General features: G+C 40.6%; 1 protein-coding gene across 1 annotated transcript; it reads left to right on the plus strand.

The window, feature by feature from the left end:
• Positions 1-5419: 5419 nt before the first annotated feature.
• Positions 5420-5833, plus strand: LOC104915219 (cyclin-A1-like). The gene has a single exon (XM_010725982.1). The coding sequence runs from the start codon at positions 5420-5422 to the stop codon at positions 5831-5833; it is 414 nt and encodes a 137-aa protein (XP_010724284.1).
• The last annotated feature ends 19134 nt before the right edge of the window (positions 5834-24967 follow it).

Consider the following 24967-nt stretch of genomic DNA (forward strand, 5'->3'; position numbering starts at 1 on the left):
AGCAGGGAGAGGGAGGTGATTGTCCCCCTCTACTCGGTTCTTGTGAGGCTCCATCTGGAGAACTGCATCTGGGCCTGGGGCCCCCAGTACAAGAAGGACGTGGAGCTCTTAGAGTCGGCCCAGTGGATGGCCCTAAGATGATCAGAGGGCTGGAGCAAACTCTCCTATGAGGAAAGGCTGAGAGAACTGGGATTGTTTAGCTTGCAAAAGAGAAGGCTTTGGAGAGACCTCATTGTGGCCTTCCAATATTTGAAAGGAGCATATAAACAGGAGGGAGAATGGATGTTTATGAGGGTGGATAGTGATAAGACAAGGGGGAATGGTTTTAAACTGAGACAGGGAAGGTTTAAGTTAGATATTAGAAGGAAGTTTTTCACACAGAGTGTGGTGACACACTGGAACAGGTTGCCCAAGGGGGTTGTGGATGCCCCATCCCTGGAGGTATTCAAGGCCAGGCTGGATGTGACTCTGGGCAGCTGGTCTGGTGGTTGGTGACCCTGCACATAGCAGAGGAGTTGAAACTGGATGATCATTGTGGTCCTTTTCAACCCAGGCCGTTCTATGATTCTATGAATGGCTCCAAAGAACCCTTAGCAACTCTATAACAAGACTTGTTCACACATATGAAAGAAAGAGAACTTGCAGGAGTAAATAATACTGTGTAGTTTGTAATGGCACATCTTCTAATGGTGAACAATGAAGGGACTTGTCAGAGCAAGTTGAGCTGGCAGTGCCAGAATGCATTTGAATCAGAATTGGTTACATTTCTGCCCTAGTTACAAGACCAGAGAATTTGAAACTGGAGTAACTTGGTATTTTGAATAATCAGCTTCTAATAGCAGAAGCATGGGGTAATAAGACGAGATGCAAATGTTACCAAACATTTTAGCCTCAAATGACCTTTCCTATAGGATCTGGTATACTGGCTACTGTGTAAAAGCAAGAGAAAATTCCACAAGCTCAGTCTAGGGTCTTTGCAGACCCTACATTATATCAGATTGTGTTACGGCAGGCTTAGACTGGATATCAGGGAGGAAAAAAAATCACAGAGGGTAGTTGAGCATTGGAGCAGGCTGCCCAAGAAAATGATGGAGTTGCCACCTCTGGAGATATGCATATGTGCTATAGGGATGCAGTCTAGCAGTAGACTTGTCAGTGTTAGGTTGATGGTTGGACTTGGTGATCTTAAGGTGATCTTCCAACCTCAGTAATTCTATGATTCTAAGGGTATAGCCCTGTGCAGAGTGTTCAGGACCCAGATCTGTTTCTGTTCCATTTATCAGGAAAATTTTACCCTGTTTAAACCAGGCATCTACTCTGCTACAGCTGTATGTACAGCAGTTCGCTATTGTAAAACAGAGTGCACTTTCTGCTAAGGATATTGACAGTAACTGGATATTTTCAGTTGAAGAGTGATTAAAAGTGTTAGTTTGGAAATGAATGAAAGGAAGTGTAGCAGACACAGACATTGCTGAGAAGACAGTGAAGAAGGATATTTGAGGATTGAAATTAAAAGATTTAAAGAATTAGGACACGAAGAAGAGAGCAGAATCCAACAGTCCAACAATACAGGTAAGAAAGCTTCCCATCTGGGCTCAGGTTGAAGTTAAATAGATGCTACCTTCTTTGTATTTATACCTTTGTATAAGGTTTTGAAGTCGTACCTCAAGAAACATTATGTTTGCAGATGTGAACACATATAGCTTAAAATTAAGCCTTGTTGGGGCTTAATCTGATGCCAAGTCACATCCTATGAAAACCTGATGTGGGCAAAATACTACTTTCAGCAACTGCTGCTTCAGCCATTGTTGATGTTAGCATAAAAATCTGCCTTTACTTATACTAAATCCATTCCAGTTGCTGCCACCATTTTATTTATTGGTGCTTATATGGGTAAAATGAATACAGAGATCTAGGACCATGCTTCTGTCCTTTCCAACAGCCCAATACATCCAGAAAAGTAACAGGTCATGACAAGCTGCAGGTAAGCCACTCCATTCTTTCATTATTTGTTTCCAAGCCTTATATTCTGAAAACATCAGACTGACCTTTTGTCAATTCTTGTGTAATAGAAAGTAGAGATAATATATCATAGGACAGTCCGGTACAGACTACACAGGTTTCTGTCAAAGGGAGATAGATAAATAGGTCAGTGGTGGCAGAAGACACAGCATGACAGGTTATAGAACAGTGTATTGGCTTTGGACATTAACTTTGCAGGGGTGAAATACAGAGCTGGCATCGTTCACTCTCCTCCATGTTCTTGGCAAGCATGTTTCTCTATTAATAGAGCATCATAATAGAGCATCAGTAGCTCACCAGCCTCACAAAGGCATTCTGAAGTCCTTCTTGATCTTGCCTTCTGCCTTGTCTGTGGAAAAAAACAGTTGACAAATTAAGGAACTGTTTTCCCAGGAAAAGACTGCAAAGTTTGCCAAATGCAATGTACAATCCCACTGACTTGTCTACGGAAAGTGTTCCAAGTTCTGTACAACAAAATTACTCAGTGATGCATGTAGTGAAACAAAACAGTGTATTTCTCTCTTAAGTTCTAGTCTGTGACTGACCTGATCTAGACAGAACATTAATAGATTCCATTTCTGTGGCTCAGTGTAATTGTCACATCTTATCTAAATAGCTATGCAGAAAGTAGACAGCTGGTTACTTAACCTCCATGTCATTCACTGCAGTGCAAGTGCCTTTTAGGTGAGGAAGTTTCAGGCCAATTTGTTTATTAAGGCTTCCTTCATCACATTAGCAACTGAGGTTTTCAGGGAAAATGTTCCTTTTATTGATTAATATTAGAAAAAAAACTTTCCTGAGATGATGACTGACTACTCTTAGTCATTTGAGTATCTTGCTTTCAGTGATAAGAATAAGAAACAATACACATTTCTACTTCTGTCTGCTTAAATATTTTTGGGCCTAAATAAATATACAAATCATATATGGTCTTGTTTTTTCTTCACACAGGATACTAAACACCCACATAACTATTCTATCTTTAATGCTTGCAGATGGAAATACATTTAGTAGCTGTCCGTGATCTCTTTGATCTCTTCCCTCGGTCATCTTTCCCAAAATGAAAACCACTCATTTTTGTATAAGTGCTGGCAGTTAAGGAAGACGTTATTGCTGAGAAGTTTGAAAAATAGCCATTTTAAACTTTCTACCTGTTGGGATCTCCTATGCCACTGAAATGTTAAATTGTAGATATGCTTTTCTAGATATTCTGGAGAAATGACACCAGCATCCCAATTCCAATCTAATACATAATGAGCCAAATCCTTGTATTTATTATATCAGACCTTACCATCTTTTCTTAATTAATTCTCTGAAGGAAATGGAGGGTAACTGGTGGAGCTTTTTCAGGAAGACCTTCCCAACCCATCCTTGCTTGCAAGAACAAACACGGACAAGAGCGATCTTTTATCCTCAGCCAGCAGATTAAGTCAGTGGCTTTATGTTGTATTTGCAAAATTGCATCACTCAAGTGTCCTAGTTTCAACTGGGACAGAAGTTTTTGGGTGGTTTTTTCCATTTATATTGTCTGGTATGGGGAACAAGGAGCTGAGAAAGGACAGAACAAGGACAGCTGACCTGATTGGCCAAAGAGAAATTCCTAATCATATAACATCATGTGAAAAAGATTTGAAAACTGAGAGGAGTGTGCAGCTGCTGCCCAGAGACTGGCTTGGCAGAGGTCAGTAGGTGGTAAGCAATTGTTTTGTGTACAATTGTTCTGTAAATATGTATCATATTATTATTATTATAATTCTTATTCTCCTTTCTTCTTTTTCTATCTTAGTACATAGTTTTTATCTCAAACAGAAAGATCTACCTTGTTGTTTTTTTCCTCTCTCTCACATTCCAGTGGGAATTGGGATTGAGCAAAAGACTCAGTGATGCTGAGCTACTGCAGAGTTAAACCACAGGTTGAAATCAGGTTTCATGTACATTAATAATGGACTGGCACTTCCTTGGAATCCTTCAGGAATGCAATGAATGTATTAATGAATGTATATGTATTTCATATGAAATCTGTTCAGTGAAAATCTAGAATCACTGAGAGTGCCATAAAAGATTAATCCCTACTTTTTTGAGTTCGAAGTACAAAGCTAGTTGAAAGTGCAATTGTCCATCAAGTGATTGCAGCTGCTGTTTCTTGCTTTCCATTTTATTTCACATCATTCTACATAGAGAAACTAGAAAGGCTGTTTGGGGTATTTGTCAGCATTTTTGGTATGTTTCAAATGAAATCAGCAGCAAAACTTGTAAGTATATTCTTGTTGAAAGAAGTAAAAAACTGTCTTCCTAGTCTGTACTCTCTGGTTTTCCTTTAGGATTATCTTTACCAGTTCTGTCAAGCAAATAATAGGCAAAGCTTTTAATGACTTTCAAATTCTCCTTTACAGACACATTTAGCAAATCATTCTCCTTGTGCAGCTGAGTCAGAGTTTTTCTGGCCTTGACAGTATTACTGTCAAGTAATGCAGTAAGAGCACTGAGGATGCTGAATTTCCTTTTAAATTTTCTTTCTTCAAAAATCTCTGATCATTGCAATGGAGGAAAAAATCACTCTTGTGCTTTTAACTTTCAAAGTTCTTCCTGTTTGGGCTTTCTCAAAGGAAAAGGCAACATGAGACTTGAGTCTAAACAATTTGCAGCTCTTAAGAAATCAAGTAGAAAGATTTTCTACACCATTAAGTACTGATTGCTGCTTTCTTCATCACACAGTCTGTGGTAAGGAAAAAAATTAAGACTTTAAGAATCTCTTCATAGAATCGTAGGAGATGGATGGGACCCTTAAAGATCATGCGGCTCAACTCTTCTGCAGAGAGGGACACTTACAGTTAGATCAAGTTGCTCAGAGCCAGATTCAGCCTGACCTTAAATATCTCCAAGGACAGGGCATCTGCACATCCACCACCTCTCTGGGCAACCTGTTCCAGTGCCTCACCACTCTTACTGGAAAAATATTATTATTATTCCTTCTATCCAGTTTAAATCTCCCCTCTTTTAATTTTAAATCATCTCCCCTTGTCCTATCACAACCAATCCTGCTGAAGAGCCTGTCCTCTTTCTTCTTACAGCCCCATTCAGATACTAAGAGACCAATATCAGATCTCCCCAGAGCCCTCCCTTCTAGGCAAAACTGATCCAGCTCCCTCAGCCTGTCCTCATAGGAAGGAGGTTCCATCCCTTGGATCATTTTTTGGCCCTCCTCTGCATATGCTACAACAGGTCCATGTCTCTTCTGTACTGAGGACTCCAGATTTGGACACAGTACTCCAGGTGAGGCCTCACCAGCATAGAGCAGAGGGTCAGGATCACCTCCCTCATCCTTCTGACCATGATTCTTTTGACATAACCCAGGACATGGTTGACCTTCTGGGCTGTGAGGGTACACTGCTATCTCATGTCCATCTGCCACCTCCTCCAAGTGAAATACAGGCTCAAGCCCTACTACATGAGAAAGCAACCAGATATCACAGCAGAAATGCGTGCCATCTTAGTAGACTGGCTGGTGGAAGTAGGGGAAGAATATAAACTTCGAACAGAGACACTGTACTTGGCGGTGAACTACCTGGACAGGTTTCTCTCTTGTATGTCTGTTCTCAGAGGGAAGCTGCAGCTTGTAGGAACAGCGGCAATTCTTCTGGCTGCGAAATATGAAGAAATCTACCCACCAGAAGTGGACGAATTTGTGTATATAACAGATGATACATATACAAAGAGGCAGCTGCTAAGAATGGAACACCTGCTTCTCAAGGTCTTGGCTTTCGACCTCACAGTGCCAACCATCAACCAGTTCCTACTTCAGTACATTTGACAGAGTTGTACTCTTTCCTTTCCTCCTCTGGCTTGTACTAACTGTGGGGGTTGCCTCAACCCAGGAGCAGATGTTGCACTTGGATTTGTTGAAACTCATGAGGTTTGCCTGGGCCCACTATTGAGCCTGTCTGGGTCTCTCTAGATGGCATCCCATTCCTCAGGCATGTCAGCTTGGTGTAATCCTCAAACTTGCTGAGAGTGCACTCAATCCTACTGTCAATGTCACTGATGAAGATATTAAAATTAGATTGCTCGGTTTTCGTTATTGAAATGTTGGATTCTGCTTTCCTTCATCCATTATACCGTTTTCCATTTCTTTCCATATTTTTCCTAGTGTTTTCAATGCCATCACTACTGGGCTTGAGGCAGAATAAAATGAGGCTTGGGATGAGGTGAAGCATAAAGAAAGCTTAAAGATGCCAAAGTGTTTTGTTGCAGGGGCTGACATCCCTTTGTCCCTTGGTCCTTGGACTGTGACTGCCTTGGAACTGCTGAAATGCCATAACCTTTGCAGAAGAAAAATGCATGTGTGCCTAAGACCTTGGCTTTAGTTGCGTAAAGAACACTTTAAGAGCAGAGGAGGAAAAATGGGCAGTTGAACAAGATCCACAAAATCCCATGAGCCAGTGTGCTGTTTGACTACAGTAAAGGGGGAAAGAAAAGATGAACATAGCAAGAAATCTAAGCACTTCTTCTTGAGCCTCTGGATGTCATTGGCTCAGACTTCCTGAACCAAAGATGGTGTCTTTATATTTGGTGGTTTTCAGACTTTTCTTATTTTAATATGCCTAGAAGTTCTTAAAGATTAGATCTAAACTGGTTTACAGTACTCTGTGCCAGTGAGCATAACACAATGAAAGTGCATTCCTTTCAGCCGGGGCTGGATATGCCCCTGACTGCCCTGAGCAAAATGTACAGTGCTGAACCTGTGAAGAGGCCTACTGCTCTCTTTATACAACTGCTTTCTTGTGATTTTGATATTTACATCAACCTTTGTCCTCTTTGGACACAGATTGTACAGACATATGTATAACATCTCTCTAGATTTGAACCCTACAACATCTACAAATCTACCTTTAGCAACCAGTGATGCATCTGGTATAGTTACAGTACAACATTTTGCCAGTGCTCACAGTGACAGAAATTCTCTGATCCCTCACTGAAGATTACGTCTACCCACACACCACTCAGAAAAAGGAAGGATGGAATACATGCTGACAGTGCACTGAAAATTTAACTCAATTATTCTGAGCTCAGTGGGAGTTTGCTGTAATCACTATCAAAAGAAAAGGAGTTGAGCCAATGCTGAAGGCTTTGGATGAGCAGGCCTAGCCAGAGCATGTTTCTGTATTGCCACAGCTTACTGCATCACCTCATTTTCTGTGGAGATCCCAGAAAGAAGCAGTTGTAAGGTAAAAAGTACTATTGAATCCATTCTTCAGTTAATACTGAAAATATGAAGAAGCAATTTTGCATAATTGTCTGTCTGATGTGCAGAGAAATACAGAAAGCATGGGAACATCAACTCGTCACCGTCTCACAGAAAATGTGTGAGCTGGACAAAAGGAACAGTCAGCACAAGAAGTTTGTCCACTCTTTTATTAGATCACAGCTCCTAATGGAATGCATGTCCCACCAGCAGTTGAGACATATTACAAGGGAAAAACACTGATTGCAGTCTCCACTCTGTTTGAGGGACACTCCTTTACACTGCTAAGTAGAAAGGTCTGTCTGTTGTAGACTTCCCTCACAGTCTGACAAAAATAAAGAGACAAAATTTATATTCATAACAATAAATTAAAATCCTTATCCCCTAGAGTGTCGCTAATAGTGTTTAGAAAACTGATCTAGTTTTTAACTGGAGTCTCATGAATTTACAAATCCAATGCTGTAAGTGGAGCCAAGCAGCTGAAAAAGAAAAAGAATCAAAGAATATAGTCGTAGTTTTGTCAACGAAATAACTAGCAGCTACAGTTCTGCAGATGCAATGTGTAAGAAGCAGGAAGGTGTTCTTGTAGCTGACCTTGAATAGTTGTCAGATAGTTGACAGCTTTCAGGGTGGATAAAATGTGTTCTGAATAATCAAAGATGTTAACAGAACAGCATTTGGGATTAATAATGGACCTTTAGTACTTCCTGCCTTCTCTTTCATTAATCCCATTCTAAGTCCCCACCACACATAAGCTCTCTTGTTACAAGTGCTGTTTTCAAGCTAGTTCTGACTGTTGTAGGGCACCTGGAAGACAGAGCAGAGTCGTATCAGACACGTCTTGACAAAAGAAGAGGAATAAGTTTTAAGAAACTGCAATAAATAAGATGCTACTTTAGCTAAATCACATCTCCTTTTTAATTCTTCCCTCTCCTTGCTGTTGTAATCTGATAATTGAGGTCAGCAGGCATCTTTTCCCTGTCCCTCCCAAGGTAAGACAAATCTGACATAGCCCAGGGAAAACTTTGGATCTATGAACAGGACAGAATCTGCTCCTGTAGTGGATATTCAGTTAGACATCTTTACCACATGAACCTGACAAAACAGAAATAGGTCCCCCAGTGCTCCAGTGAAGTCAGAGCCCTGTGCAAGATGTCTCCAGCCCAAGAAAGCACAGAAAGTTGATACCAAGAGTTTAGGATTTAAAGTGTCAAGAGTGGAAAGAGGAATAATATTAAATCTTTTAAAGGGAAATGCATACTAGAACCTGCCATTGAATCTATTAGTGGAGCTAAGTCTAGGTACTGCTGACGTTTAAGGTAATGTCAACACCTATAATAGCTTCAGTTTTGAAAATATTCAACTCTACAGTGGGTAGAAATAAATACTACAAAGCTAGAAAAAGCAAGGAAGCATTGCCATACTCTAGGCAGATTCTGAAAGCAAAATTGCTGTGGAACTGAGGCATGGTTTCTCTGCAGAGTGCTGTGATCTCTGGATTTTTCAGGCTATTGAACTATAGCAGTTAACACTTTGATTGAATTAAAGGCATTGTGTTCTTCACACAGTTAGATTTCTCATTTTAGGTAAATTTAGGTAAAAAAAAAATTAGGTGACCACATTAATTATGGAAAAAATGCTTCTGTACGAAGCGCCACAGATCTGTAGATTTCTGAAACAAAGATTTTTCATATATCAAAGATTTTTCATATATATAAAACCTTTCAACATAGAACTAAATGACCTAGTTTTTTATTTCCTTTAGTAAGTTACTTTCTGTGTGTGCATTGCATTAGTGGATTTGAAACAAAGCTTTACTGTAATAATGCAAGAACAACATATTAGAAGAGTTTGACAAGCTACCTAATGAACTGATAGGTTACTCAGCTTATTTCCATATAATTTCTTCGTCACTTTGCTCTTCATTAACAGTGTACACAAAATCAGTCGTGAAAAAGCAGCTTTGCGGCAAACTCTTCAAAATTTTATTCAACTGCCCCCTCATGTGGATGCAGAGAGCTACGTACATACAAATACACTTTTGATAGTCAACGGGTAATGTATGAAGTTAACCTAACTAGGAAGAAGTATCAAAACTTAGTTTTTGCTTGAGCAAGTTGAACTCAGTCTTGTATATGACTGAAATTAGGCTGGCTTACACCAAAACTTCAGCTTGGAAAAAAACTTTTGTTTTATGAAATTTATTAATGTTTTCTGTTGTATATATTCTGCATAGTTAGACTATATCTTTTTAAAGTCATGATCTACAGAAATTGTTCTGCAAATTCAGTCAAACTCTTCACAGTACTATCAACGGTAAGAGGACCAATCATAGCTGGTGGGTTCTATCTGAGCATAATCAAATGAAAAGGGATGCAAAATAAAAGCATCCTGTGTAGGAAGAACAAGCAGAGATGAGCTGCTATTCCTACCACATTTATCTAAAGACAGAAGTCTTGTCATGATGCTACATGACATTAATATTCTTCCAGACTATATGTTGTGACTGGCCAGTAAGAGATACTGATGACATATTCTAAACAGGATCTTCGTCTCAAAAGTCATCAACCAATCCATATGCCAGATTTTCTCAAGGCATAAATATTAGTTATTAATATTTGTGTCTGAGAGAAAAACATGAAAGTTTGCAGGCCGCTACTGTAAAAAGCACACCACCACTCTGCTGAAGTTTTCTCCAATGCAACACACGTGTTCCTCACTGCAGTGAAAACTTACTGCTTATTTAGCACCTCCAGGTTTCCTTGAAACCTCTGACTTTTCTTCAGAGATCTTTTAAGAAATGTTCTGTGCTAGGCACATTACAGGAAGGATTATATTTATGCCATACGGGGGATTCCCAACATCAAGTTTGGGAATAATGGATTTTTCCCAGTTACTCTCCATCAGCTCATATCAACAATGCAGGCCAGCCAATAACCTGTTTCCCTGTAAAATACGGGAAATTTTTTTATACGAGGATACAAAGACAGCAACAGGCTATGTGTGGCAATTAGAGTCTGCTGGTGGAATCATGGCCCTGGTACAAGGAGTCTAGAGCCTAGAACTCTGAAAAATTCTGTAGTGGCAAGTATACTTGGTCAAAAGGCACCATACTGGAAATGGTTATTGTTGGGATTTAGGGACCGCTGTACAAGACAAGAGAGTTTATTACAAAGGTTGCTCCAAAAGTAATGCCTCTTATTTTATTGTGTTGGTTAACAAAGTCAGGAGCAACACCTATTTCAAGGCTCCTTCCTCCAAAACATTCTGTAGTTAAGAGTTTTCCTTATTAATGTCAACTAAAATTCAAGTCTTCTGGTGAACCTTTCCTAACTCAACTGTGCTTATCAACGCAAGAGTGGCAATAGGAGTTCTGCACATAGCAAAGCACTAACCGTATGGTAATTAAGTAGTCCACTGGCAATCAGTGGTTTAAAAACTCATTTCATACAGTTCTATACAGAAAAAGCCCATATTCAGTTTTTATACTAGTTTTATTGTTTACTAAAAGAAAACACACACATACATACACAAAAATTGGTAACACTTAAAAAGAAGATCTAAAACAAAAAGTGAGTTTCAGTGGGGTCCATTAGATTTCATACCTTTTACAGTCATAAGATGGCAGCTGTCTAATTTAGCCATCCTAACTTTCAGGTGTTCAATTTTACTCATAGCTTTCTTGGCAGCCTAGCAAACAAAGCTTCCATTCATGCCAAATTCCATTTCTCTATGGCAGTACTCCAAGGGATCTTCAATACCAAAGACCACTATCCTGTGTTGCTGTAGTAGCTTAGCTTAGTCTTCAGGCTAACAAGATCTTGATGTCAGTAACTATCTTTTCATCTTTTACCTACAAAGCACAGTCTACTTTCAATCTGGCGGTGAGTGTTAAGAGAGTCTGCCAAAAGTAACTCCTGTCAGACATATTTCAAATCTAAAATTTATAGGAAGATCTGCTCCTGAACCCCAGTTCTTGGCTGTCAAGAAGACACTGCTTCCCATGAAATTCTCTTGCATTCTCTTTCATCCAATATGACTCCAAAAGTCTGGGTTGACTCTCGTATAGCATTAATGAAGATTGTTCTGCTCTAGCTTTTCCCCTTAAGGGAAAATGTCTTTGTACATTACTAAGCTTTGACACAACAAGGGGTAGATGAGTATGGGGGTATTTCCCTAGCTAATTTAATCTACTGATGTTTTTTTCATTCCTATCTATTAGCCTCTGGAGTGGTGATGTAACAATAGTTTAGGAATCTTTGTAGTTGTGCTACAGCTGTTATGAGGAAGCCATGTAGCTGTGATGGAAAAGTAATGCAAGTATTAAGACCTCAGTTTTAGGGTTCAATTTCAGCTTTCAATTTTAGGACCAGTTCCCTTCAGTGTTTTTGAAAATGATCTGGATGCAGGAGTTGAATGCACACTAAGAAAACTAGGAGAAGCTGTTGAGTCTCTCAAAGGAAGAGGGGCTTGCAGAGAGATCTTGACAGATTAAAGGGATGGACAGTCATTAATAGTATGAAATTTACTAAGAGCAAGTGCTGGCTTCTGCAGCTATGTCAGGATTATCCTGATTATACGTACTGACTCTGGGATAATATGCTGGAGAGCAGCCTTGTGGAAAGAAATCTGGGAGTTTTAGTTGAAGGCATAATGAATGTGAGTTAGTGCATCCTGTCAGAAAAAGGGCCGACCATATCCTAGTGTTCATTAGAAACATTCAGCCCATCAAGGGAAGGGGTTGTCCCGCTCTGCTCTGCTCTGTGAAGCCTCACCTCCAGCACTGAGTGCAGGTTTGAGTACCACAATGTAAGAATAGTGTAAAACTATTAGAGAGCGTCAAAGGAAGGCTATGAAAATGGTGATGGTCTGGAGGGGAAGGTGTGTGAGGAGCAGCTCCAGTTCCTCGGTGTGCTCGGCACAAAGCAGAGGAGCTGAGGGGAGCCCTCACGGCGGTTGCAGCTCCTCACAGGGAGCGGAGGGCAGCGCTGAGCTCTGCTCTGTGTGACAGCGACACGGCCCGAGGGAACGGTGTGGAGCTGTGTCAGGGGAGGGGCAGCTGGGGACAGGGATGGTCTCAAAGGGGTAGAGGTTTGTGTGGTCCTGTATGGAGACAGGAGATAAACTTTGTTGGTTCAGTCCTACTCATAATATTTTATGAGATGCTCATGCAGGTTTGCGCATCAACAAATCTCTACTGTAAAGTATAATGATCCTATTGAGCAACATAACTTTTTTTCCTGAGAAGTGAGAACAAAACAGCCTAGAGTAGAGAGAAAGACAGAGGCAATTCCAACTATGTTGTACTAATCACTAAACATTTTGTACTAATGCAGTGTATGTGTTATTATTTGTATGTTCTTCAGTTATCTTAACACAGATCAGTTCCCAAAACTGGCAAACTGTCAGTTTTTTTGGACTAGCATGGCTGACATCAACAAGAAATAGAGATCATTAGGACCTACGATCGTATTATTGATGGTACAAAAAGTAAAAATCACCTCTTGATCATGTTTAAAATGAAGTTATATATTAATTAACAAGACTGATGTAACTGTTAACAAGCTTTGCTAAAATACCTAATTCTATTAGCCCTCTGAAATGGAGTTTTCCAACATCTCTTCAGTAATACCAAGTGCAAGGTCCATTTCATTAATTAAACAATCAGAGCACAGCAGATTAATGGCCAGATGGGAATACTGATAGAATCTCTACCCTGGGCCATAAACTCTTGCAGCACTTACCCGTCTTTTACTGGAAATACTATGTAAGAAATTTATTTTTAAACTTTAAAAGCTATGTAATTTCTTACACAGGAGTGTGAAAAAGAAAAAACCACAAATTTATTTTGAATTTCAAAGCTTCTAATCTGAACGTGCCCGTATTACCAATTAAATACTCCTCAGAGCACAAGACTGGTATTTAGATTTCATTCCCCTCTTTATCACATTATGTATCAGCATGCATTCCTGAGTGTGTAGTTATTGGTTAAAAATGATGCAAAAAAATATCTTCCATTTCCATCTCTCTGCAGACAGCTTCACTGAATGCCCCTCAGATCTTGCAGCGCTGAGGGGGACCTAGGCACCACCATTTCCATTTCTGCAATCCCTCCTGTACATAGGCCCAAGGGGGCCAGTGCCAAGTCATGGCTATCCATCCGTACTATTCCTCTATTATCTGAAAAGAAGTAATTGTACTCTTAGGAAGAAGAAAAAGAAACACCACGAGGCTACTGAAGGCCAGCATCAGTCTAGGAAAGAAAAGCTGGCACTGTTAGGAGGGAAAATGCATGAGAGCAAGATGAGGGCTTCATTTGAACTCCTGTGAAAAGAACGAGGTGCACCCAGAGGTCTAGAAAGCATACTGGAGTGTAGAAAAAGAGTGCAGGAAGGTGTCCTGCCGCCTCACAGCTTTGCATGAGGTTTTACTGAATGCACTCTCTTGCTATACGAGCCTGCAGATATGTGCCATAACCAGGGTGATCTGATGGAGATTGAGGGGAGACCTTATCACTATCTACTACCACCTAAAAGGAGGCTGAAGTGAGGTGGGGGATCAGCTTCTTTTCCCAGGTAACTAGCAATAGGATAAGAAGTAATGTCCTTAAGTTACACCTGAGGAGGTTCAGATTGGATAATAGGAAAAATTTCTTCACAGAGAGAGTGGTGAGGTAGTGAAACAGGCTGCCAAGGAAATTGCAAGAGTCACCAGCCCTAAAGATTTTCAAGAAAAGGTTAGAGGAGGCACGGCGAACATGGAAAGTACACTTGAAGCTGTACAGGAGAGTAGAGCAGTTTAGAGGTTTTCCTCCCTGAGGGAAATGTACACTTCTTTCTCTCCTCCTGGGACCATGAAGTGATTGTAGCCCAACTTCTTTTCCTTTTTCTAGCTCAGAAGAAGAGGACTTGCCCTGTCTGGGTCTCCACACCTCTTCCAAGAGGCCACCCCACAAGCAACAGTAGGACAAAGTCATAGCAGTTGATGACACCAGGGCTGGGCCAGCATCTTGGTCATGCACAAGCTCTCAATGGCACTGGAAGACTTGTAGTATTTGGAATCTATTTGACAAATATAAGGTAGTATTTAAAATGCAGTAAAATTCTCAAGTATTGTTAACTTTGTTCCACACACCCTCTGTTGTACTGCTAAGTACTGTCTGGTGAAAATGTTGCTGATATGCTCCCTGCTGCATGGAGTCATGGCTTCGTGCTGCTGCCCCAACAGAAAACTGAGGTTGTGTTCTGTCCAGATGATCAATTGACACAACTGTGCTGTCATCTCTTGATCAGCTCAGAAGTTGCTGTGGTAGAACACCCACAAAAACCCTACTCTGGCTGTCCACGATGTATCCATGAAGAGCACAGAACCTGAGCAGCCTTGGCTTAGAGGTCACACAACCTGTGGGCTGCTGCCTGCAGTGATAATGGACTTGTTGGCTGCAGGACCCAGTGGGTGGGGTGTAGGGGCTCCCCAGCATGGGTACTCTGACACTGCATGGCAGGAAGTTGGGAAAAGGGGGTGGGGTAAGGCTGAGGACGAAGGAGGAGCACCAGCTCCTGCACTTTCATTCCTCTGGAGACAGGGTGGCAGTGCCTTTCACCCAAGCTGAGGTATTCATGGGAATCTTCCTCAATCTGTAAAGATCTTTTTGAAGATCTGGTACGGAGGAAGTTTGCAGCACACAAAGAGTGTTTATTCTGAGTTAGGGGCATGGAAAGGGTTTCTTACTGCCTGTGGAACCATAGAAATGGCAGTGCCTTGGGCAAAGGGAAGCCCAGATATGGAATTGCTTTTTCTCAAGGACTTGAGTACACTTGATGCATTATGCAGAAGGATGCTACTTATCTCTGAGATATTTTTGCTCCAGCATGTTTCATGCCTCAGGAACCTGGATTTCATTCACTTCACAGTACCATGTCTGCTTACGTATGAAGATTGAGGACACTGACTAGACAACATCCCTTGTCTGAGTATAACAATATCACAGTGCCTATACATGCCACAGACCCTTTTATTGCATATTTGCAGTTAATTCCTTCACTTCTGGTATCCCAGCTTCTGTGCTTAGAGGGCTGATGCATAGCGAGGTGAAAAAGGTGTTGTCTCTCTTACTCTAACTTGGATGACTTATCAGCCCAGGTAGTACTCCAACACACATTATTCAAGAAAGATTTGGAAAGTCTGGATTCATTCTGAATTTCACGTGTAAGAGTGGTTTGAGCATTTTTCCACTTTTTGTTTGTTTTGACAAGTATCAGTTTGCAGTATCAGAGCATAAGCAACCTCAGTATGCATACCCTATTTATAAAGTATTTGAATAACAAGAAATAATCAAGAAGATGTGTGACATGTCTCATAAGCTGCATGGAATAAAGCACTGGCTTTGGCTTTATCAGACTTTGATTTGTCAGATACTTGGATTAATACTATGCTGTGCAGAAACAACTTCATGTGTGTCTACTGTAGATTGCAACAGAGTGAATGCATCCCCCTCCTGTCACTACCACTCGCATCATATGGAGCTGGATTAGAAATGATATGTTTTTTCCTTAAGATAATTTAGTCCATGTGTAGTTTTGTTCCAGACTTGATTTCAAAATTCTGCAGGCATGAGAACTTTACACCATTTCTATATAATCCAGAAATTGTCAATTTAACTTGCTTCATATTTCTAGGAATATCACAGGATCATAGAATCATGGAATGGTTTGGGTTGGAAGGGACATTTAAGATCATCTAGTTCCAGCCCCCCTGCTATAGACAAGGACATCTCCCAGTCACTGAGATTGTTCAAAGCCCCATCCAGCCTGGCCTTGAACACTTCCAATGAGGGGACATTCACAACCTCTCTGGTCAACCAGTTCCAGTGTCTTACCACCTCACAGTAAAGAATTTCTTCCCAATATCTAGTTAAAATCTACCCTCTTATAGTTTAAAATCATTTCCCCTTATCCTGTCACTACATGCCCTTACGAAAAGTCCCTTCCCAGCTTTCCTGTAGGCCCCCTTCAGGTAATGGAAGGCTTCCGTAAGGTCTCCCTTGAAGCCTTCTCTTTAGGCTGAAGAGCCCCATCTCTCTCAACCTGTCCTCACAGAGGTGGTGCTCCAGCGCTCTGATCATCTTAGTTGCTCTCCTCTGCACTCACTCCTCAGCTCCACATCCTTCTTGTGCTGGGGGTCCCAGGCCTGGACAAAATACAGTGAGTTCTCACAAGAGCATACTTCTGAGAGTATAGCAGACCTTTCAAATGAAGCATTAGAGCAGACTGCACTGTAATAATGCAATATTTGTTTAATCAAATTCTTCCCCTTTTGTGCTTGACTGCCTTCATTAAAGGAACCAAACAGCTATGCCTGAGTCAAATGCTCAGTAAAATCAACCGGTTACCATGCTTGATCAAAGTATCTTTCTAACTACAGCTTTTGTCTTCATTAATTTGCCAAAGAGCACCAGCTCTTCCTCAGGAGTCAAAAATATACAGAAATATTTAGACGCATCCATTATTACTGAAGAGACATGATCAAAAAGCCTGAGAGACTTAATTGAAAGACTTATTGGCTCAAGGTAGAATGATACTAACATGGCTTTCAGCAAATGTCTGTGATAGCTTTCTGGTTGACTATACACCACATCAAGAACAGCTTCCATAGGTACTAGGGCAGACTTTCTATAAATAATTTGAAAGACACACTGAAACATAATGCTCTCAAAAGCATTAGCTATCCAGCAATCTTGAACTTAAACTGCAGAGTACTGAGCCCCATGCAAAATCAAGACCAACTGCAGTGCTTAAATATACTTAAAATGAGGTTAAGGTATTCTCAGAATTGTCAGTTTAAAGATGCCCATATTCCATTACCAGTTAGAGTTCTAAAAATGAATTAATTTCTGATGATCTTTTGGTGATAGCCAGCTAGTAAACCTCTAAGTATTGTGTTGGATTTTACACACAAATATAAAGACTCCCAAATCCTCACAACTATGTGTAAAAAGGTTTCGCAAGAAGTCCTGTGCATGCTGCAGTATGTTTGTTGTATTTATAATAAGCCCTTGTAGTTCAATGAGCAGTTTTTCTCTCATTTGTACTCTGTTTTCTTAGCTATTTCATTTATGGACTTCTTAAAAACTGAGCAACTTTCTCACAGGGCAGCAGATCTGTCTGAAAAAAAAAAAAAAGAGAGAGAAAGACTGGAAGAGCAAGGGATAATTTTAGATTGCTTCTGTTATCAGTTCTTACTGATTCTGCTTTTCCCTTTCCTTAAAGTCCATCAAGTTCCAACCCTCTTTGATGTGCAGGGTTGCCACCCACTAGATCAGGCTCCCCAAGGACACATTAAACTTGACCTTGAGCACCTCCAGGCAAGGCCTCACAAGAGACAACTCCCTCCCTCTCCCTGCTTCCATCCCTCTGTAGATGTAACCCAGAATACCATTGGCCTTCCGGACTGCAAGTGCACACTGCTGGCTACGTCCAGCTTTTCATCCACCAGAATCCCGAAGTCCTTCTCCACAGGGCTGTTCTCAATGTGTTCTTCTCTCAGTCTGTACTCATGCTTGGGATTGCCCCAGCCCAAGTGCAGCACTTTACACTCAGCCTTGTTGAACTTCTTTTGGTTAACATGAGCCCTATTTTTGAGCCTGCCTTTGAATGACATCCATTCCTTCTATTACCAGTCAGCTTGGTGACATTACTCTTGATCCCTTCACTTATGTCATTGATAAAGATATTGAAGAGTATCAGTCCGAAGGCAGACCCCCTGGGGCACCACTCATGACTGGTCTCCGCATGAACACAGACTCATTGATCACAATCCTCTGGCTGCAGCCATTCATCCAATTCTTTATCCACCAATTAATTCACTCTTCAGATCCTTACTTCTCTGATTTAGTAGTAAGGATGTCGTGCAGGACCATGTCAAAGGTCTTGCTAAATCCAGTTAGAAAACATCAGTTGCCCTTTGTCCATCTATGCCATCACTCCACCATGGAAGGTCACCAGATTGGTCAGGCACAATCTGCCCTTGGTGAAGCCGTGCTGACTGTCTGAGCTCAACTGCTTATCTTTCATGTGTCTTTTCATCTCTTCCAGGAAGAAGTGCCCCATGATTTTCTCAGGCACAGAAGTGAGGCTCACTGCCCTGTAGTTCCATGGATCTCCACTTTTCTCCCTTTTTTTTTCCCTTTCTTAAAAATGGGAGTGATGTTTCCTTTTTTCCAGTCACCAGGGACTTCACCTGACAGCCATGACCATTCAAATATGATGGAGAGAGACTTGGCAACCACATCAGCCAGTTCCTTCAGGACCCTGAAATGCATGTTGTCTAGCCCAACAGATCCATACACATTCAGCCTCGTGATGTGGTCTCAGGCTTTCTCTGTTCTTATAGTGGGATTTTGCTTCCACGACCCCTGCCTAAATATTCAGGGAAATGAGAGGCATTAGTATTGCTCTAAAAAGCATTTCTATTTCCCTTGCCCTTCTCCATAATATCATTTGGAGAGAATAGACTCTGCATCCAGTAGGGTTGCACCTTCATTTTCCTTTCCAAAAAACTACTGCTTGAATAAAAGCTTTGAATAAAATAATCTATTCTGACTGTAAGTTTGGACCAGGCTTTAAAGCTGTTTATTTTCATTTATTTTAGTGCTTGTTTAGCATGTAAATTTTTTTTTGCTAGTTACAGTGAAGCTGAATATCAGTGTACATCTATGTTGTAGATATCCGATGTATTTCTTTGACGTAGAACTGGAGGGTGTTCTCAAAGCAAGAACTAACCTGGTATGTTAGCCACTAAATGGATGAAGACCTGTCTGACAGCTTTCAAAATGTAGCTGGAAAGGAGAACTAACATTCCAAGGGGGCAGAAACCTCTCCCTATGATATTAAGTGAATTCCCTATGAACAGAAAGAACACAGTTGCCACTGGGAAGAAATCAAACAGTATGTGGCACATCCATCTAGTGGGCAGAGGGAAAAGGAGCTTTCACAGCTAGAAGTGAAGCTGGAGAAATTCAATCCTTTAACAATGTGCACATTTTCATCAGCGATGACACTTGATCACAAAAGATTTTGCGACCGGTTGCAATGAATGATTAACCACTGGAGTTCCTTTATTTCAGTCAGTCCAAAATACACCAGCTCAGGATATAAAAGCAAGGAATTCAAATAATCCACCTTTCCTGGAAAGGCAGGTTGGTTTATCATAAAGGTCTATCTTAAAATTAGGGTAGTAGAGGGACCAGGAGGGGAGATGGTAGGAAAACTATTCTGCCCCAAGGACACATACTGCAGCGCCTGCTTCATGATCCTTGTAGTAAATCCTGATTTGTGTATGCATTCATGATATAGAAATAATTGATGTGTTCTGCTTTGTTGGTCAAAAGCATTTAGGAGCTACACAGATGAACAGTTGTGGGTAGCAACTAGGCTTTCTTCTGGGTTTGGTGTAACACAGTGCTATAAATCTTTCATTTCCCTTTTCATAAAGAGTTTGGTCATGCCTTGGATTTGGAAAAATGAGTGTTGGAAAATTTCCTCTTCTTATATCGATATTTAGCTACAAAGAGTAGATACAGATATAGGTAGATACAAATATTAGATTTTGATACAGATGCTAGATAAACATACAGATATTTGCAACAAAGTGTTTACTGTGAATTTCTGAGATTCAAACACAGGATCTTAAAATCGTAGAACTGCTGAGATTGGAAAAGACCTTAAAGATCATCAGGTCCAACCATGATCTAACCATACTACCCTAACTCTAACCACCCTCAGCTCAATCATGTCCCTGTGCACCACATCCAAATGGTTTTTAAACACATCCAGGGATGGTGACTCAACCACCTCTATGAGGAGCCTATTCCAGTGCTTAACAACCTTCTCTGTAAAGAAGTTTTTCCTAATATCCAACCCAAACTTACCCTGGTACAACTTAATGTCATTTACCCTCGTCCTGTCACCTGTCATCAGTGAGAAGTGACCAACCCTGCTCTCACTGTAAGCACCTTTCAGATATTGGAAGAGAGCAACAGGTCTCCCCTCAATCTCCTTTTCCACAGACTAAACAGCCCCAGCCTCTCATCAGCTCATGAGATTGAGGTATCTGTAAGTTCTCTGGTTTCACTTACAAGATTTTACTTTCAAAGAGCATGAAGAGTTTTACCCATCATGTTCTGAAGCAAAGAGACTTCCGCAGCAGAAAGACAGTGAGATCTTCCACTCTGTTCAACAAATGAGTGTGTTATATCTTCCTGTTGCAGCAATCCTGGCCGAGCTTGGCTCTGAGGATGAGAGAGCTGGATGACAGAAAAGTGGCAGTAGAAAAGATATGATCGGCAAAATGCTTCTTTTGTTCTTCTCCAGCCCAACATGTCTCCACCCAGTGGCAGTGAAGCTATGCTGCTCTCCAGCTCTCAGGTCAGACCCTGGTTTGAAGCACTTTCAGAAGACAAGCACCATCAGTGTACCCGCTTCTCTAACTAACTGACTCCCTTCAAGCTAAGTGACTTTTCGTTTAGAAATAAAAATAAAGGGGAAACAGTACTTAAAACTATGAGATGACTTTTCCTAACTCTTTGCTTTTCAGATGATACTTTAGACATCTGCAGACAGATCCTGGCAAGTTTATGCGTCCTACAAATTTCTCAGCTTGTTTTTAAAAACCCAACCAAATAAAAAACAACCTATCAAATCTGTGGAGGAAGAAACTTCAGAGTTTTCTCTGTTTTGTGCTGAAAACCTTCCTACATTTAATGTTTTTTCATGTCAAAGAAGACGGCATGATATTTATCAGCTCACCCCAGCACAATTTCAGCATTTAATAAAGAGTTTGCCAGGATATTCATTCATCAATCCACCTTACCCAGTGATATGGCTGGGAGAAAGGGAGATGTAACAGCAGGCAATCACTAGCAGGGATGTGAGAAAGGAACTAGGATTTGTTTCCTTTACTGTACTTTGCCAACTGCTTTGGAATATGAGTGCATTTAGCCTCTAAATAGAAACACAAGTTGTGTTTATCTGCCACAGTGGTTTATTGTGCTGTCTGATTTTCAGGCGAGTGGGTGAATAGCAGAAGGAAAATTAAGTTCTTTCTGTATCACATACCTCCAGTAACGTCACAACTCATATTTGGAAGACCTGTTGCTCTGAAAATATAAAAGGATCACGGTACTTTCAGAGTGACTCACAGTCCAATCTGTTCCTTTCTGCAAAGAAACAGCTTACAGAGTTCTGTCTCATCATAGTGTAAATCACTGTTTCTTCCTACTGATACAGAACAGTCCTAATTTTCAGACTCTACCTTCTTTCTACTAAGTAAACTACTTACTGCTTCTGCTCTCATCCCTGCACTTGAAGACTGACGCTCACATCAGGTCCTTCACTAGACTCAGCAGAAGGATTAAATAGGATTTAAACAGGGCATAAACATGGAGATTTTCAGTCAGAACTTGCAGTGCAAGACATAGTTTGTTGTTCACCTCCGGAACAAATCACTGATCAAAGTCTTAAAGCTTCCAATGTTGTGTTAAATTTCATGTAGCAGGTGGGGATGTAGTGTTCAGCAGTGACAGCTTAGCTTATCAGTTCTGGGAGAATGTTTCTCCTGCTGCATTTATGTTAAAGCTTGTACCATATTAAATGAAAAAGAAAATCAAAAATTAAGCACCCTGTCACACTGCATGCTCTGTGTGGAGTGTACTCTCAGTTCCCATGACACCTACTTTCTAATCCTCTAGGCATATGACAAGAAATGATAGCTTTGATTGTAAAAAGAAAACTTCTGCAAGTGTAGGGTGTGATCCATCAGCTTCTGTATGGATCAGCGTCATCTAGTCTATCTAATGTGGCCTTGGCAGTCCTGTTCAGGAGCAGAAATTGGACCAGTGCATCATTTAATGAGAGCAAAGGTATATGCTAGTTAATGAGAAAGATTTTGCTGTCTTGCAGAAACTCCCTCCAACTTCAATACTAATTTAAGAAACATCTTGAATAAACAGCTTTTTGCAATGGAGAAATATTAAGATAAATGCAAGCAAGGGGCAATACCAGAGAAATATAACTGCCCGATCTGCACATTGTTGATATTCATAGCTGTGATACAGACTACCCAAAACACTAGTACATCCATGCACAATTAACATCACTGTCTGCAAAAGCAATGTTAGTATGCTAAGCTGCAAAACTGAACACAATATGAAACACACATTTATAAAGAGATGCAGGTTTGTTTGGCATTTGTTCTCTTTCACCTAAGAAATCTAAACCAGTGTCAGAGGGTCAGGCAACAGTTGTCCTGCAATGCCAAGCTCATACTCAACCCTACAACTAACAAAAATCCTCTTTATGAAAAATGCTGGTGCTGTTCTCAAATGCTACATATTATCAAGCTTCCCAGTTTGGAGGTATGGCTTACTGTATATCATATATCATGCTGCTCTCAAAGTTACCGACTTTGCACCCCAGTAGACCACTTGCACAGTCAACTTACCACATATGAATTGGACTTGAAGGCTCAGTTACAGAAAAGAAAAAAAATCCTATAAATGTTACATGCAGCAATGAGCCTTTTCTCTGATAACATGTGGCCAGTGAGTTGTACCTCCAAATTTATGTCTCTGCTCTCAGGAACAGAACAATTGGACAGCTGTGGAAAGAGACAAGCTTTGCCTCACCAGTGATGCTGGAACAAAATGTCTAGGCCTCAGTTTAGGAAAAGGTAGCAATTTCTAGCAACTCTGATGGTAGTCTGTGCAAACCACCATTGGACAGCCAGATACTGGCATCCTAAGGATTTTGCTGTGACCAGTTCACATATTACATAAGCTTTCCAATCTAAAATGAAGAAAGGATGAGAAGGGAGCCCTGTGAACAACTTAGCAATCTGTGTCTCTTCCTCTGGAGAGATATGTTTCCTTTTATAGTCCTTTTTTTTTTTTCCTTTCTGGTGAAATAAAAATAAGAGAGATCTGAACATATCCCCTCATGAGAGTGACAAAATATAAGAGGTTTAAAAGAAAAAAAGGAAAAAAAAAAACCACTAAAAAAAGCTAACATTGATGCTAGCCTAGAAGTCCTAATTTTAAAGGTGAAGTTTAAAGGGCCAGGAAATTTCATACAAAGGGGGATTAATTCCTGTTGAAAACTATCAAGATTAATATAGCAGGAGGAAGTGCAAACCACTTAGACACATACTCATTCTTCCATGTGCACAGTCTTTCCTTCTCTACTCCTAATTACATTAAGAGTTACAGAATAATTTCTGTGTATGCTAGATTACATCTTCAGGCTAGCTTCTTTTTGCCTGCAATTTAAAGACATGCAGTAATTTTGCATCAGTATATGCTATGGACTCCTCCTCTCTGGATATTTTGTCACATTACCTGCTAAAGAACCACGAGAGAATAGATATTCTCTGTTGAAGGTTCCAGTGCTTAGTTGCCTGGACAACGTGTTGATATAGAGAAAAGATGTGGTTTCTTTGCAGACACGATCAGGTCTGCAGAAACCTATTCCCGATTCTTGTCACCAGATGGTGCTCCAGTGCTGGACAAATACCACTACAGACACCTGCTGAAGTACAGCGGTCTCCCGAAGCCTTGGACTTCATGCCCTTCTGCCAGGCCAGCTTCATTAATCAGCACTGCACTTCTGTCTCCTATTGGTCAAGCTCTTCTTTGGCAAGGGGAACTGATCCCAGGAGCAATTCTTTCTTTGAATTGGTTAGCTCCTTTGGACTTGAGCAGAGCTGTGGATGGTGTAAATGTCACTTCCTGTATTGCTCCCACAATAGCAGGCATTTCTATTTGGATATGGACAGGACTCATGAGTCTTATACTTATCTCTTTTCTGAGCATGACGTGCTTCTGTCGTGATTGTCATATGTTTTTTCATTAGAGGTACCAAAACTTCCACCTGGGTTGGATTTTAGTTCAAGCACCTTCTGCAGCACAGAAGAATGGCTGTGTAGGCAGCATGTCTAGCATGCTTGAAGTAATTGTCTTCAGGATGCTTTTGTTTCTACTTGAATGTGTTGAATATGATAAATTGGGCAATCTCATCATTGTCAGTCTCTGCACAGCATAATAAATCCATGGAATTCCGACTGAGTCAGACACTAAAATGGATGCCTCAGCATTCAGAAGTCAATTTTTCCTGGTGCCTTGGTTTTACTCTCAAGCCCACCAGGTATCTTCTGAGTTTGGGGGCTGGTTTATCTATTTATTTACTTATTCATTTGTTTATGTATTTATTTATTTATTTTGTCAAAGTGAACAAGGTTCTTCAGTGTTCCCTGGTTTGTAGCACAGAATATTGTGATTTATTTTCCTGAGAGAAAGCAGTTAAAGAGATCTTGAGAGAATCTGCTTCCTGATCTCAGCAGATTTCCAGTGCAGTTTCAACCTTCTCCATAGGATAATACAGATTATTTCCCATGGGCTTAGATATGGGTATGCCATAAGACAGAAAATGATATTCTGGAGCCCATGGAGTAACTTATTTACAGAGAATGCTTTCTGTTTTGTTTGACATTTTGTTTATATGTTGGATGCCAGAAATAGATTTCCTGACCAGATGGATTATTAGGGATATGTTAGGAAATTTCTTTCTATCTGATTGGGTTGAGCTCAGGATCTGATGACAGCTGCCTGGACATTCACGTTCTTTGCCCAGAAAAAAAAGTTCCACTGAACTG

This window comes from Meleagris gallopavo, chromosome Z (assembly GCF_000146605.3).
Source record: "Meleagris gallopavo isolate NT-WF06-2002-E0010 breed Aviagen turkey brand Nicholas breeding stock chromosome Z, Turkey_5.1, whole genome shotgun sequence".
Taxonomy (NCBI): domain Eukaryota; kingdom Metazoa; phylum Chordata; class Aves; order Galliformes; family Phasianidae; genus Meleagris; species Meleagris gallopavo.

Coding starts and splice junctions, on each gene's coding strand:
- LOC104915219 (XM_010725982.1), top strand. CDS start 5,420: ATGTCCATCTGCCACCTCCTCCAAGTGAAATACAGGCTCAAGCCCTAC.